The sequence below is a fragment of the Plasmopara halstedii genome, assembly GCF_900000015.1.
Source record: "Plasmopara halstedii genome assembly, contig: Scaffold_3120, whole genome shotgun sequence".
NCBI classification, from domain to species: Eukaryota; Oomycota; class Peronosporomycetes; order Peronosporales; family Peronosporaceae; genus Plasmopara; species Plasmopara halstedii.
Genome location: NW_020190023.1, coordinates 378,348 through 390,405, shown reverse-complemented (window position 1 = coordinate 390,405; position 12,058 = coordinate 378,348). Strand labels below are relative to the sequence as shown.

Sequence of the window (12,058 nt, the reverse complement as noted above, 5' to 3'; positions counted from 1 at the left end):
GTTTAAAGAACTCTTCATTTGATTGATAGCTCGAGTGATGACTTAAGCAGCATATTTTTGTGTCATCGGACCAAATTCACGTGCTGGAGAAGACCCACAAAGTCTTGTGTACGTATCGTACGTCCAGCAATACCGTCTAGATTCCGTCCAGTTAATCGAACTTTGATTCTGGCCTTGAATTCGTGCACCCGAATCCATGGATGTTCATCATTTGCAATACTCGAGTACCGCTGCAGACAAGCTAAAGATACGATATATGTGCTTTCGGTTTGCCCGTTTAACAGCGCAGAATCGGGTTCACCCCGATATCGAAGATGCTCGCGAAATACGTGCTGTCATCAGTCTAATCCCCAACGAGAGGGAAAGAGAAAAAAAGATCGGACGGATTCTCTAAGCGGATTCCGTCGTCGGACCCACGAGAACGATGTCGCGATAGTCGCTATAAAGACGACCATAAAGCACCCACGTATTCTCCGTCGCTCTATAGCCCAGCCATTTCTTCAAGAGCCGCTTCTGACCGCGGACGTTCCTCTCCTCCACCACGTTCTCGACATGGTAGTATCGATTTCCCAGTGATAAAGACGATGGGGAGGTGCCCGGAAAGAGCGCCCCCTCTGCTTCTTCTATGGCTGCTTTATAATCTTCGTCTGAGTTGGCGTGTCAAAGACGCAACAACGCGTGATGGATACTCGACAAGTTGTCGCGATCTCGCATTGTGTCAAGAAAACTTATCTGGGAATACTATGATGAATTGGATTCGGCTATTAAAGTATGCTCTACAAGTTCTTTCAATTGCTGGAGCTGCCGCCGCTGATAATGTGGAGCCTCCTGCCAAGCAACCTCGCACTGATTGGGTGAATATGCTTCCCATCGTAATCGTCAACGCAATCAGCAGTCAACTACTTCTTGTCGAACGATCCGACTTTCACAATTATTTGTTTGGTCCGGACGTTCACTATGATCCTCGTGAATATGAGGCAACGACGCCAAGGGGTTCAACTTTGACCCTCGTGCCGAAGCTGGGGCTCTGAAGCCATATTTAGATAAGACTGCATTACATCCATGTTGGAGGTCGCGTCGTCGCGATGATAGGGCTTGAGGTGTCCTGCGTAGAACGTTAAATGTGTCCGAAGCCAGTTTGGCAGGTCAAACGTTTAGTATTTCCCATGGTATGGTATTCTTCGGAATGGTCTGGTGAAGCGAAGTGAAAGATTCCAGCTTCCAAGGCTTGAGACCGCATTGTTTGATAGGTTCTTAGTACTTTATAGTACTTCATAGTACATGATCTCCAGCATGAAAAACATTTTGCCTTGACGACCTCGTCTATCTGCGTATTCCTTTAGATATAGCGTCTCGCACCCGCGTGATCACATTCACACGACTCAGGATGAATGAGTCCAGGGTGTACTTGTATGTGCGCTTTACATTCGCATCATTGATTGTATCAATTCGGGAGGCAACAATTTGCCGAGCTCCTTCGCACTGACATTAGGGACACCACCCATCGCACAAAGCAGTAATTGCGGTTGTTGCAAGCCCTTCATAGAGAAAACGTTAGTACAGTGGATGAGTGAACGAAACTGTTCAGGACGAACTCAACCAATGGTAACAACGAACTCAATTCTGTGGAATTTTGAGCACGGAAGCTTTTCAACACTTCACCGGCCACTCCGTTAGCACGTCTGTTTACCCATCGGTACTGCTGTGGGCATATTCAAGCGAGCGCTATGAATTCGGAACAGTTTTTATCAGAAGTCATTCATAAATCCTTTATCACGATCAGGTACGATGGCGTCTGGCAAGATGAAAAACAAAAAGTTGTGATCAATAAAAAATCTGGCCGAACCTTCGGCGTCAATGGAATCGCTACATGGAGCTATGCGAACCATCTTGCTGTGTTTATCAGCAAATATGAGCACTCCATAGTGGCCGTCAGCATTCTTGGGGAAGCCGAATATAAAGTCGAGACCGACTGGCTTCAAACAGTCAGTAGGAGCCAAAAGAGCCTGCAGTGGCACTCGTGTGTGTTGTGAGCTCTTCACGTATCGTGACACTCACTCGTATATGTGAGGCCACCAAATTGGGCTGATAGACTGGTAGGTCTTTTTGCGGCCAAATTGACCGGTCATCGGCGTATCATGCGTCACGTACAATATCTTTGTAGCGGGGCTGCTGTAGCTTCTTACCTAGAGAAAGCTAGGCAAAGATCACCGACCTTACGTTCTCTCCAAGAACCAGTACAAGTGCAGCTGATCGCAATACGCTGCCTTAAAGAGTACTTAAATCTTGACCAAGGTGAAGGGACTCTTCCGTTCAAAATTGAAACTGTATGCATTTTTTTTAGTTGCGGCAGAGCCACCAATATCTCAAACCCTATTTTCCTTTTATTAGTTATACCTAATGAATGTAGTAAAACATCATTTATATAGTAATATGCACTATTACTGGCAATCCTGCCACGTGGTGGCTTTTTGTTACGGTGTAGCCACACCACTGTGTGATTACACCAACTTGTCCAATCCACACCTATGTACAGTCACACTATCTTGTGCGACCCGCCCTTTCATACAAAAGTACGTGTAACTCCGTTACACTCTACCCCATTCAAATTGCGAATGACCTCATCTCACCGTGGCTTGCGTTTCTGAGCCCGTCGACAGTGTCCGGCACTGCCGCAAGATGAGCCATCTTGTTCAAACGGTCCACAAAGACCAGAACACCCGTATTGTCCGCCAATTCCTTCGGCAGGTTAAATACAAAGTCCAAACTCATGGACTGCCAAAACCGGAGGGTACCGGTAAACTGACCAGCGGCGCAGCCGCATTCGGAGACGGTTTTACCCTCTGACACGTATCACACGTGCGCACGATGTGTCCGCCTTTTGTACAGCTTGGACCACCAATAGTAGCCGCTTATCGCGCTGTACTTCTTTTCACGACCGAGATTACCACTGAGTGGGGTGTCGTGGGCTCATAGAGAATACGGCATTTCAAATCCTCATCATGAGGAACCACAACTTGCGCAACCCGTATTTCAACAAATACTGGTGTAACCGTGTGCGCAAACGCGCCGAAAATTTCCTGTCCGAGTTCCCAAACTTCTTGCTTTCGAGAGCCTGTAACAGCGCTACATATGCTGCCACCCGCGTATGCGGCGTAGTAAAAATCGTCACTGACGACGTCACCGTCATGACATGAGCAAGCTCATTGTTCGGTCTGCGTGACAAGCATCAGCCAAAGCATTCTGTTTTCCTGGCTTATACTCGACGTCGAAGTTATATTCTTCGAAGAGTGAGAGCACCTAGCCATCCTCTGCGAGAGTTGAGGCGACTGAGTCGCAGTGCGTAATGCCGCATGATCTGTGTAGAAAACAAACGGCTTATACACGCAGATGCTCCCTGAACTTGACAATTGCATACTTCACCGCAAGTAATTCCCGGGCGAGTACTGGGTAGTTCACTCCGCAGCTTATGCTGGCAAGATTCGAAGAACGCGATCACCCGCGCCCCTCGGCGTCTGCTTGCAGCAGTGCACAGCCTATTGCAAAGTCCGAATCGTCACAGACGACACTAAAAAAACGATTGGGGTCTGGCAACGCCAGTATTGGTGCATGTAGGAAGCTGATTCTGACCCTGTCAAAGGCTCCCGATGCTCGGTGTCCCAACACAAGTTCTTTTCCTTCTTAAGTATATGACAATGGTTGTGCCATTGTCGCATAATTTGCGCTATACTTGTGCAAGTAGTTGGCGAGGCCAAGCCACTTGCGCAATTCCTTTTAGTTATTTAGAACCGGTCAGTCCACAAACGCCTTGACCTTAGCGGGATCCGCTCGAAGGCCACGCTTCCCAATGAAGCACCTTAAGAAGGGTATTTCTTCCGCGACGAAGATGCGCTTATCGGCATTTGCATCCAGCTAATTCGTGCGCTTGCACTTGAGCACCGCTCTCAAATGGACGATGTGGTTTTCACATCTGTCCTCCCGTGCACTGCACGAATGTGGACGAAGATATCGTCCAAGAATGTCTGTGCTTTCGTCCAGTGGCGCCTGAACAATTGCATCACAGGACGTTTAAATGTTGCTGGTGCATTTGACAGCCTTTGGGGTATCATCAGCCACTCCCAGAGCATACCGCTCGGAGTACTCACCGCTGCCAGCGTAATATCACTCGCTCTCATGAGCAATTGGTAAAAACCATCGGCCAAGTCGAGTGCGCTGTACTGTGAACAGCCAACAATATTGCTCTGGAGAACATCCTTTCTAGGAATCGGCGTCTGTTCCGGAATGGTGGCAGCGTTTAGCGTATTATAAGCGTGAAAGAAACACCACTTGCTGTTCGGCTTTGGGACACAAAACGTGGGTGTAGAATGAGTTACTTCTACGCACCATTCCTGCGTCGTGCTTCGCACGGAAAAGGCGTCAATGACGCCGCACTGCTCCTTGGCAGGGGTCATTGGCGTGTTACGCAGTATTGGTTCCCGGAATCAGGTCAATCTCATGACGCACATCTCGGTCCGGAGGTAGAACCGACGGCGGGTCTTTTGAGACGACGTCTTGCTTTTCCTTTACTTAAGGATACTATGGATCCGAGCGACCCTTCAGATCGACGACCCACTACGTGCTTTTAACACCCTCTTACTGTCCTCCAGAATAGCTTTTCTAGAAGCGAGACCGAGTTAATCTCCTTGTTCGGCCTTAAAATGACCACCTCGGCTAAACTGCCTGCCTTCAAGGCACCGCCAAACAGGTAGTGAGTCGGATTCGTCAGGAGAGAAGATTGTGGCATCTAGCCAATCCGACCTTTGGCTGATCCATGGCTCGTGGCGTTTTATTCACTCATACCTAGGATGATTATGTAACTCAAATTTTAGTCCAGGACCAAATAATGTTTAGAGCTGTCAAAGCTCTCAAATTTCGCTTGAAGGTTCGACAAAACCCTACCAGTGTCCTACCGCAACATGTGTGAATATTGCATCGCTGTTTGGAACCTCAATGCCTTCGCATACTGTCTTTTGTTTTGGACAGTCGTGTTTCGTACGGAACTGCACAACGCCCCTGGACGTTTCAGACTTTCCACGGCTTCTCAAAGTCCGGTTCGTTGATAGCAACAATGAAAAGTTTGCGCAGTGAGCTTCACCTCACTTCGAGAGAGTTACCGGGCGTTATCGTGAGTTCTGCTGTGAAGTGTCTTGATGTCTTTATTTCTTTCGCCGTTAGGAATAGGCCAGAGTGCGCATTTTGCGCAAAGGAGATATGAAAGCAAAGTATGAAGGTCGAGGCAGCGACATTACTATGTCCCTCAGTGTTGGTATGTGATGGGCAGGGGCTCGAAAGGCAAGGTACTATGACCGTTCCTATCTGAGAACATCGTGGGTGCCTCAACGAGTATTCGTTGAAGGATCGCGATGACGGAAGACTCGCACGTCTCAGTGTATTGTTGAGTTATCTGGGCACGTTAGGAGACGGTTTTTGATACGGATTACGCCCGTAAGAGCAGGTATTAGGCGCAATAGTAAAAGCAGAATTTAAAGCACATTGTATGGTTCTCGAACGGTCACATTTGCCTCGGGATGTCATCAAATGGCAAATTAAATGCCAATCCAATGTGATATGGCGTAGGCTTTACGAAGAAATTAATGCAAAATTACATGCACCGGTAGGTATCACTGGTATCAAAAAAATTGATAAGGTTCGTCAGTGTGATACATACCTCACTTGCTAAGGATGAACTGCTCTACCAAAATGCGTTGCGAAAGTCTCATGCTTATCTTGATTTTCTCGACAGGTTTAAGAATTCAAACTGGTCTGATTGAAGGCATGTCTTCATTAAATATTGCATCAATTTCTAGCAAAGAGTGATATTGCGATGAATGACAACGCAATATGATTTCTCGCGCACTTCTGTTTACAATTAAACTAAAAAACATCAGGACAGTTTGTCATGACATTAATCCAAACAAAATACCAGAATACGAAAATGTTTGTTATGGATATAACGAGCTTTTCGGTATTGCGAAGATGGGACAGTATGTTTCATACAGAGCAACATAGCGCATGGGTCTCATGACGAGAAAATCCATATAATTTCAGGGTCAATTGTGGGCAGCACAAGTTATGATAGCACAATGCCTTGCGTGGTCCAATTACGTTGTGCCGAGGTCAACAAAGCGATGAATTCTAGCAGCACGTTAAGTCTTTAACGTTTGAGCTAGGCTTCGATGCTGGGGACAGATAGAACACCATCGGAACGAGATATAATTCCTTGGAGATTCAGTGGATGTGTCTTGCGTTGCATTCGTAGCGACGTGCGAGCACAAAGCGGCTTAGTGTGGAATGCTATTATCTTACGACACGATGCAGAATTAGATCATGCACCGTGTAATACCAAAGAGTCATAGTCAGTGCGATCGACAGACGTTCTCTGAAAATTCGAGCGCGACGGAGTTATAATTAGAATCTTTCATGAAAACACCGGTCGAAGAATTTCACGGTGGCGCCTTCGACCATATCTTGACCGAATAGAAACTTGACTATCTTTTCACGCAAAACGTTTAGACGCCAGGGATGTTGGCGGGTTGTTTTTTTATTTAAAGGTATAGAATCACATCTGCTAAGATTAAGCTTTTCTCCAGAACCATCACAATACGGCTAGACTAGGTCAAGCTGTGCCTATATACCGAACAGAAGGCTGGAGAGCATCGTTGAGTCTGGATGAAGATGTATCTGTCGGTTATGCAAACACCGTGCTCTTCATGTCGTCGAAGCAGATTCCGCAGCGGTTCGATGACCATAAGGAATAGTAGCGCTGAAAGCGGTCACCTTATTTAACCCTTCATGCGGGAGTAAGTGGCAGTTGATTACGGCCTTTGAGCAAGAAGTGTGCCTGTGGATTGGCGGAGAATCTTTACTCAGTCACAGCCCATGCGGTCGAGCACCTGGAACATATTGCCCCAGCTGACCCGGTTGTATGCCTTTTCGAAATCGAAAACATTGCATAGGCTTCCTCTGTGCGAACAGTAATAAGGTCCCGCAGATCGGCCGTGAAGCGCACGTGAAGATGTATAGACTGAGCGTTGAAGAATGCTATCTGACCATCTTAAATAAGCTGAGAAACTAAGATCTGACGGTGGTAGGTCAGCGCCTTGAACAAAGCCTTTACATCGACAGCAATAAGTGCGATTGGTCGAAAAATACTAGCGTCATCTCTGGAGCCTTTCTTGTGTAATATGCACGCAGCTGACTTGCGCTAGGAAGAGAGGAGTTCACCGCGGGACAACTGAATGTTAAAAGCTGTACTCAGTTATTATCCAAAGTTATAAGCCGCGAACTGGCAGAGGCCAGCTGTGATGCCTACCATTCCGGGCGCAGAGTCGGCTTTCATGTGATTGAGCGCGTCGGTTAGTTTAGCTCCAGAAATCGTGGCTTTTTGCAAAGCTTGATCTTCTTTTGTAAGACGCTTGCCAATCGTGTCCAGCAGCTCTCGTTGACTTTCAGGGTGGTGGTCCGGTACGACCGCCAGTATTACCTATTGAAGCCCTCAATGGGCGTTGTAGCTTGCTGAAATAGAAGCTGGTTTTCACGAGATATTCCCTTTTGGGGTTCGAACATCTTCAATGCTTACCCGTCGGAGTGATGGGTCGAGCGGACGAAAAAAAATCCTGGAAGATTTCTAGCTTGGAAGTCAAAAGCCGAGTCTTGAATATAGCAACGAGCCTGGGACATACAGCCGCGGTACGTATTCATACCAGCATGAAAGGCTTTTAGAAGGATTGCCTTTCGTTCGATGCGGTATCTTGTTGCAGCGTCATTATAGTTTCGTAGCTTACGTTGTACTGCTTGGATCTGTCTCCTCATGGACTTTTTTTTTTCGCTGTTCCCAAACTTTGCCGGGTTTTGATGCAGCATTGAGTTTCTGAGAACTTGCTGGCCTTCGCCAAGAAGGACATCCACAACATTGAAGTGATGTAGGGGGTTCATCGGGAAACGCCAGTAGCCGTATCCGTGAGGCTGATACATGGGGCAAAGGGTCATTGTATGTGCTAAGTAATTATCGGCGCCCTTGGGCACAAAATAGTGGGAGTTTTCTTGCAGCGCGTTGTAAAAGCGACAACAAAAGATAGTCAAGTCGATTTGGCGCGGTTGAAGGCCACTGCAACTGCGTTCAGCTTGGTGATGGATGCACCAGGCATCAACAACACCCAGTTGATCTTTTCACTTCATTCAGGCACCGCGCCCTGGGTCAGCAAGTAAGCGTGGCTTGGAAGGGTCAATATGAACGTTAAGGACTTATTTAAGTCACTAAGGACGATGTGTGTTGCACTGTCGTCAGAGCGATCCACTGGAAGATGTTTGAAGAAAACGGCTTTGTTGGAATACCACTGGCGAGTATACGTTGTGAATATACACGGGAGTATTGGCAACTACCAGTTACACGACCAATAATGGCGACCGACACAGGCAGTTCCCAAAACTCCCTTACTTTATTGAGACCCAGAGGTTACACCTCCAGATCGGAGTGCTGTCTGCGAAGCACTGACCACGCCAGGTTCACTGATGAATAGCTTGTGTTTGAAGCGGGGAAAGTAGCAAGATAGTGGCAATCGTTTCTTGGATGCAAGAAAGACCATATTTTGCTAGTAAGTGATCGATGGGTAAATGCTCATTTTTTATGATCTCGTTAGTGTTGACGGTTAGCAAGCCGACGTTTTGCCATTACACCTCGGGTGCATCTATGCGTAAGATCACCTTAGTAGTTCAGCGCAAGCATTTTGGCCGTAAGCAATAATTGAACTTTGGCTCGAAATACACCGTCTCGTGTCTAAGGCACCTTGGTGCCACCATAGTTGGCTCATTTGCGGGCAACAAGCTTGGTATCTGTTAGATCGGTCGCACCAAAATGCTATTGATCTTGCGAAGCTAAGTTCGGGGCTCAACTCACACATCTGACGCAAAAGCACAGTGTTTAAAGCCATTGGCGACTTGACGGAACTCATAAACTTCAGCGTGTCAGGGTTGTTCATCGCGCGAAGTGCCTTCTGAAGACTATTCACCATGGCATCGGCAGCAGCCAAGCGATCCGGTAGCAGTTGGAGGTTTGCCATCTCTTTGGTAGCCTCCATCTCACTGACTATCTCTTGAGTCGTCTTAGTCTTTATTTCATTGGTGTGGTGCTTCATAAGAAAGTGACTTGCTTTCTTTGTGGAATTAGTGTCATGTGGATCTTGTATCTTCGCGGCACGATCCGAAAGTGCGGTGTCGTCACATCCTACAACGTCACTCAGCATTAATCGAATTCGATCTGGACAGGGAAGATGACGTCAAAGAAGTTTCTTGTTGTAATTCTGGCAAGAGGTTTTGGACAAGATTTCATAAGCATGTTTTGTAAAGTCCCAATTAGCACACCATAGCTTTTCTTTTAACATAGTTAACAACCATGCGGATTATGACACCGATACTGGTGGTGGTAACAGCAGCCGAGAAAATGTTGGACTTCCTGGTGGTGACACGACTTGGAAGTCTGCAGTGCCATGAGAGTTCTCGCTAGGCGCTGTATCGTAATTTGAGGCTGCGGTAGGGACAATAACAGTTGACATGGTGGAGATTGCGCGGAGTGAACGCTGAAGCGAAGATTCATGGGTGTCCCGACTTACAACCACATCAAACGATGGCCGTGTCGAATTGAGATTCGGCCTGGTGCGGGTGATAGTGGAAAAGTGGGTAACGTCATCAGCTAGATCGAGCGCAAGAATGGAACGTTGACCAAACGACATGCGCTGGGTCGGAAACGTAGCGTTCTAAGCATGTGCCGGGTAGATGCGTCCGGCAAAAACGAGCTGACCGCACACAGAGCCACGTGCAATGGGATCAGCAGGGCACCGACTAGAACTCAAGAAACGTAACGTGGCTGTGGGGATCATTGCAGCCAATTTACATCTCGGAATGTACCGTATATCATCTGTGCTCCGAGCTCAAAAATGGAGTTCAGCATGAGGTCGGCGTCGAATTTACTGTCGACTCTTGGCACATTGATAAAGAAGCGGTCGGCAAGAATGTCCAACTCGCTGAATCGGTATCTGCCTCTAAATACTTGAGTATCCTGCCCGGCGAGGTTTTAACGGGTTTAAATTTTTTTCGCTTTGATGACAAAGTTACCACGAAGCGCTTGAGTGAGTTGGCATAGTTGCTGTGAACAATCTGCTGCTGGTCGACGGGGGTTCCTATGTTACTTGAGCAGTGATGCGAGGTTTAGATTGGCAAGGTGCGCTGGCAGTGTAACGGGGTTATACGTACCTCTGTAGGAAAGGGTGGGAGTCACACATGGTGGTGTGACCGTACAAAGGTGTTAATTGCACAATTCGGTACAATTACACAATGGTGTGGCTCCACCGTAACATGGAGCCAATACGTGGCGGGACGGTCTGTGGTTATGCATATTAATTTGGTTTTACTATTCATTTACGAATACCTAGAGGTTTAGGTATAGGCGGTTCTGCCGCAAATAAAACAAAAAAACACAGTTTCACTTTTAAAAGGAAGAGTACATTTGCCTTCGATAAGGTTTGGGTACTCTTGGAGGTAACGGGTTGCCATCCGCTGAATTCGTACTGTTTATAGTATAGAACGTAAGGTCGGTGACCTCAGTATGCTTCTTCTAAGCAAAGAGCCACGACAGCCCCGCTGCGGTTAGTCTTAATGATCATCACATAGCGGGTACGAGACCGAGCGTATGGACGAGCTCGCTCAATAGAGGATGCGTGTTGACTCCAGTAATCACAAACATCAATGTCTTCAATGGCTTTTGCCCTGGGCCGTGAGATCTCGACACGCAGTGTAGACGATGTCTCAACGTTGGCGCGACGGATCTAGGAGATGCGCTGAAGCAAGGTACGAATCCTTGGCGTGCCCGATGATGTTTGACGTTTGGACATTTTGCTGCTGGCAGATACTCTATTTGGCGCGTGTCGTCGGCGTTCTGCGTATCCTCCTCGAGATCTCGCATAATATGTGGTATGTGCATGGAAGGGGCGCGCAGCTGCACGATCATATCGCGGTTTGAATATTGCAGATCTTTTAACACAGAGCCGGTGCTATTTTCCTGGTCCGTGCATAACGGCGAGGCTGGGCTGGAGTCCTTTGCCTCACCAGCGACTAAATTATAGAATTCAGACTCAGCAGAACCGCGTTTCAGTGAGGCTGCGAGATCTTTCGCGGTAGATGGATTGCCCATAGGCACATGAGGACATGAGTGTGTAACCAACCAACACACTCATCACACAATCATAGAATTGTGATATGACGGCTGGCTTCGGTATTCATAGAAACGAGGCTTGCGTAGGTGCTTGGAAAAGTAGGGCCTGGGTATTTCGAAAATATGATTTGGACGACTTGATTACGACGAGGCAAATTGAGAAGCGACAGCTTGGCCGAGTGATTAAGGCGATAGACTAAGCATTACCCGCGAGGGTTCAAATTTCACTGCTGTCGAAGCGACATTCTTAACGATTCCTCAAATACCATCAATTTGAGGTTATAGCCCTCAATGCTCCTTGGTTGCCTCCATGAGTATAGGCTCATAACGTATTTTATTTTCTACACCTGATTTTTTTTGTATCACATGCTCGTCATCTGATACGTTTCGGTTGATCATAAAAAAAGATGTCAATTTTTATCATCGCCAGTTTTGTTGTAAACAAAAATACGAGTGATAATTTGACAGCTGAACTTTAGGTGATCTCAGCAGAATACAGCTTGTCAAGGTATATAATGTCATAGATAGTCAAATTCGCAAAGTTGATATATGCAAGTATTTGTAGGCTAATCAAGTATCGGTGTCGTCTAGTGGTTAGGATCTGAGCTTAACACGGTCAAGAACGAGGGTTCGATCCCCTCCTCCAATAATTGTGCAACTACGCGAAATCAGCTATCTTTTTCAATTTATCACCAAGTGTATCTGCTTTATTCATTGTGCTTGCATTGTACTTGAGCTAGAGCCTCGTACTAGTGTTTGGACATTCGCATTTCCGCTTATATGCAGTTACGCACGCTGAAAAAGATAGAGATA

General features: G+C 46.9%; 2 protein-coding genes across 2 annotated transcripts; both read right to left on the bottom strand.

The window, feature by feature from the left end:
• Positions 1–7,152: 7,152 nt before the first annotated feature.
• On the bottom strand, positions 7,153–8,028 carry PHALS_07631 (uncharacterized protein; the record flags this gene model as incomplete). The annotated part of the gene is made up of 3 exons (XM_024721133.1): positions 7,153–7,287; positions 7,352–7,522; positions 7,645–8,028. 3 exons carry the CDS (start codon positions 8,026–8,028, stop codon positions 7,153–7,155), a joined length of 690 nt encoding a protein of 229 aa, XP_024586263.1.
• An 817-nt stretch (positions 8,029–8,845) lies between these two features.
• On the bottom strand, positions 8,846–9,281 carry PHALS_07630 (uncharacterized protein; the record flags this gene model as incomplete). The annotated part of the gene is made up of 2 exons (XM_024721132.1): positions 8,846–8,871; positions 8,936–9,281. The coding sequence occupies 2 exons, from the start codon at positions 9,279–9,281 to the stop codon at positions 8,846–8,848; spliced, it is 372 nt and encodes a 123-aa protein (XP_024586262.1).
• Positions 9,282–12,058: the final 2,777 nt, after the last annotated feature.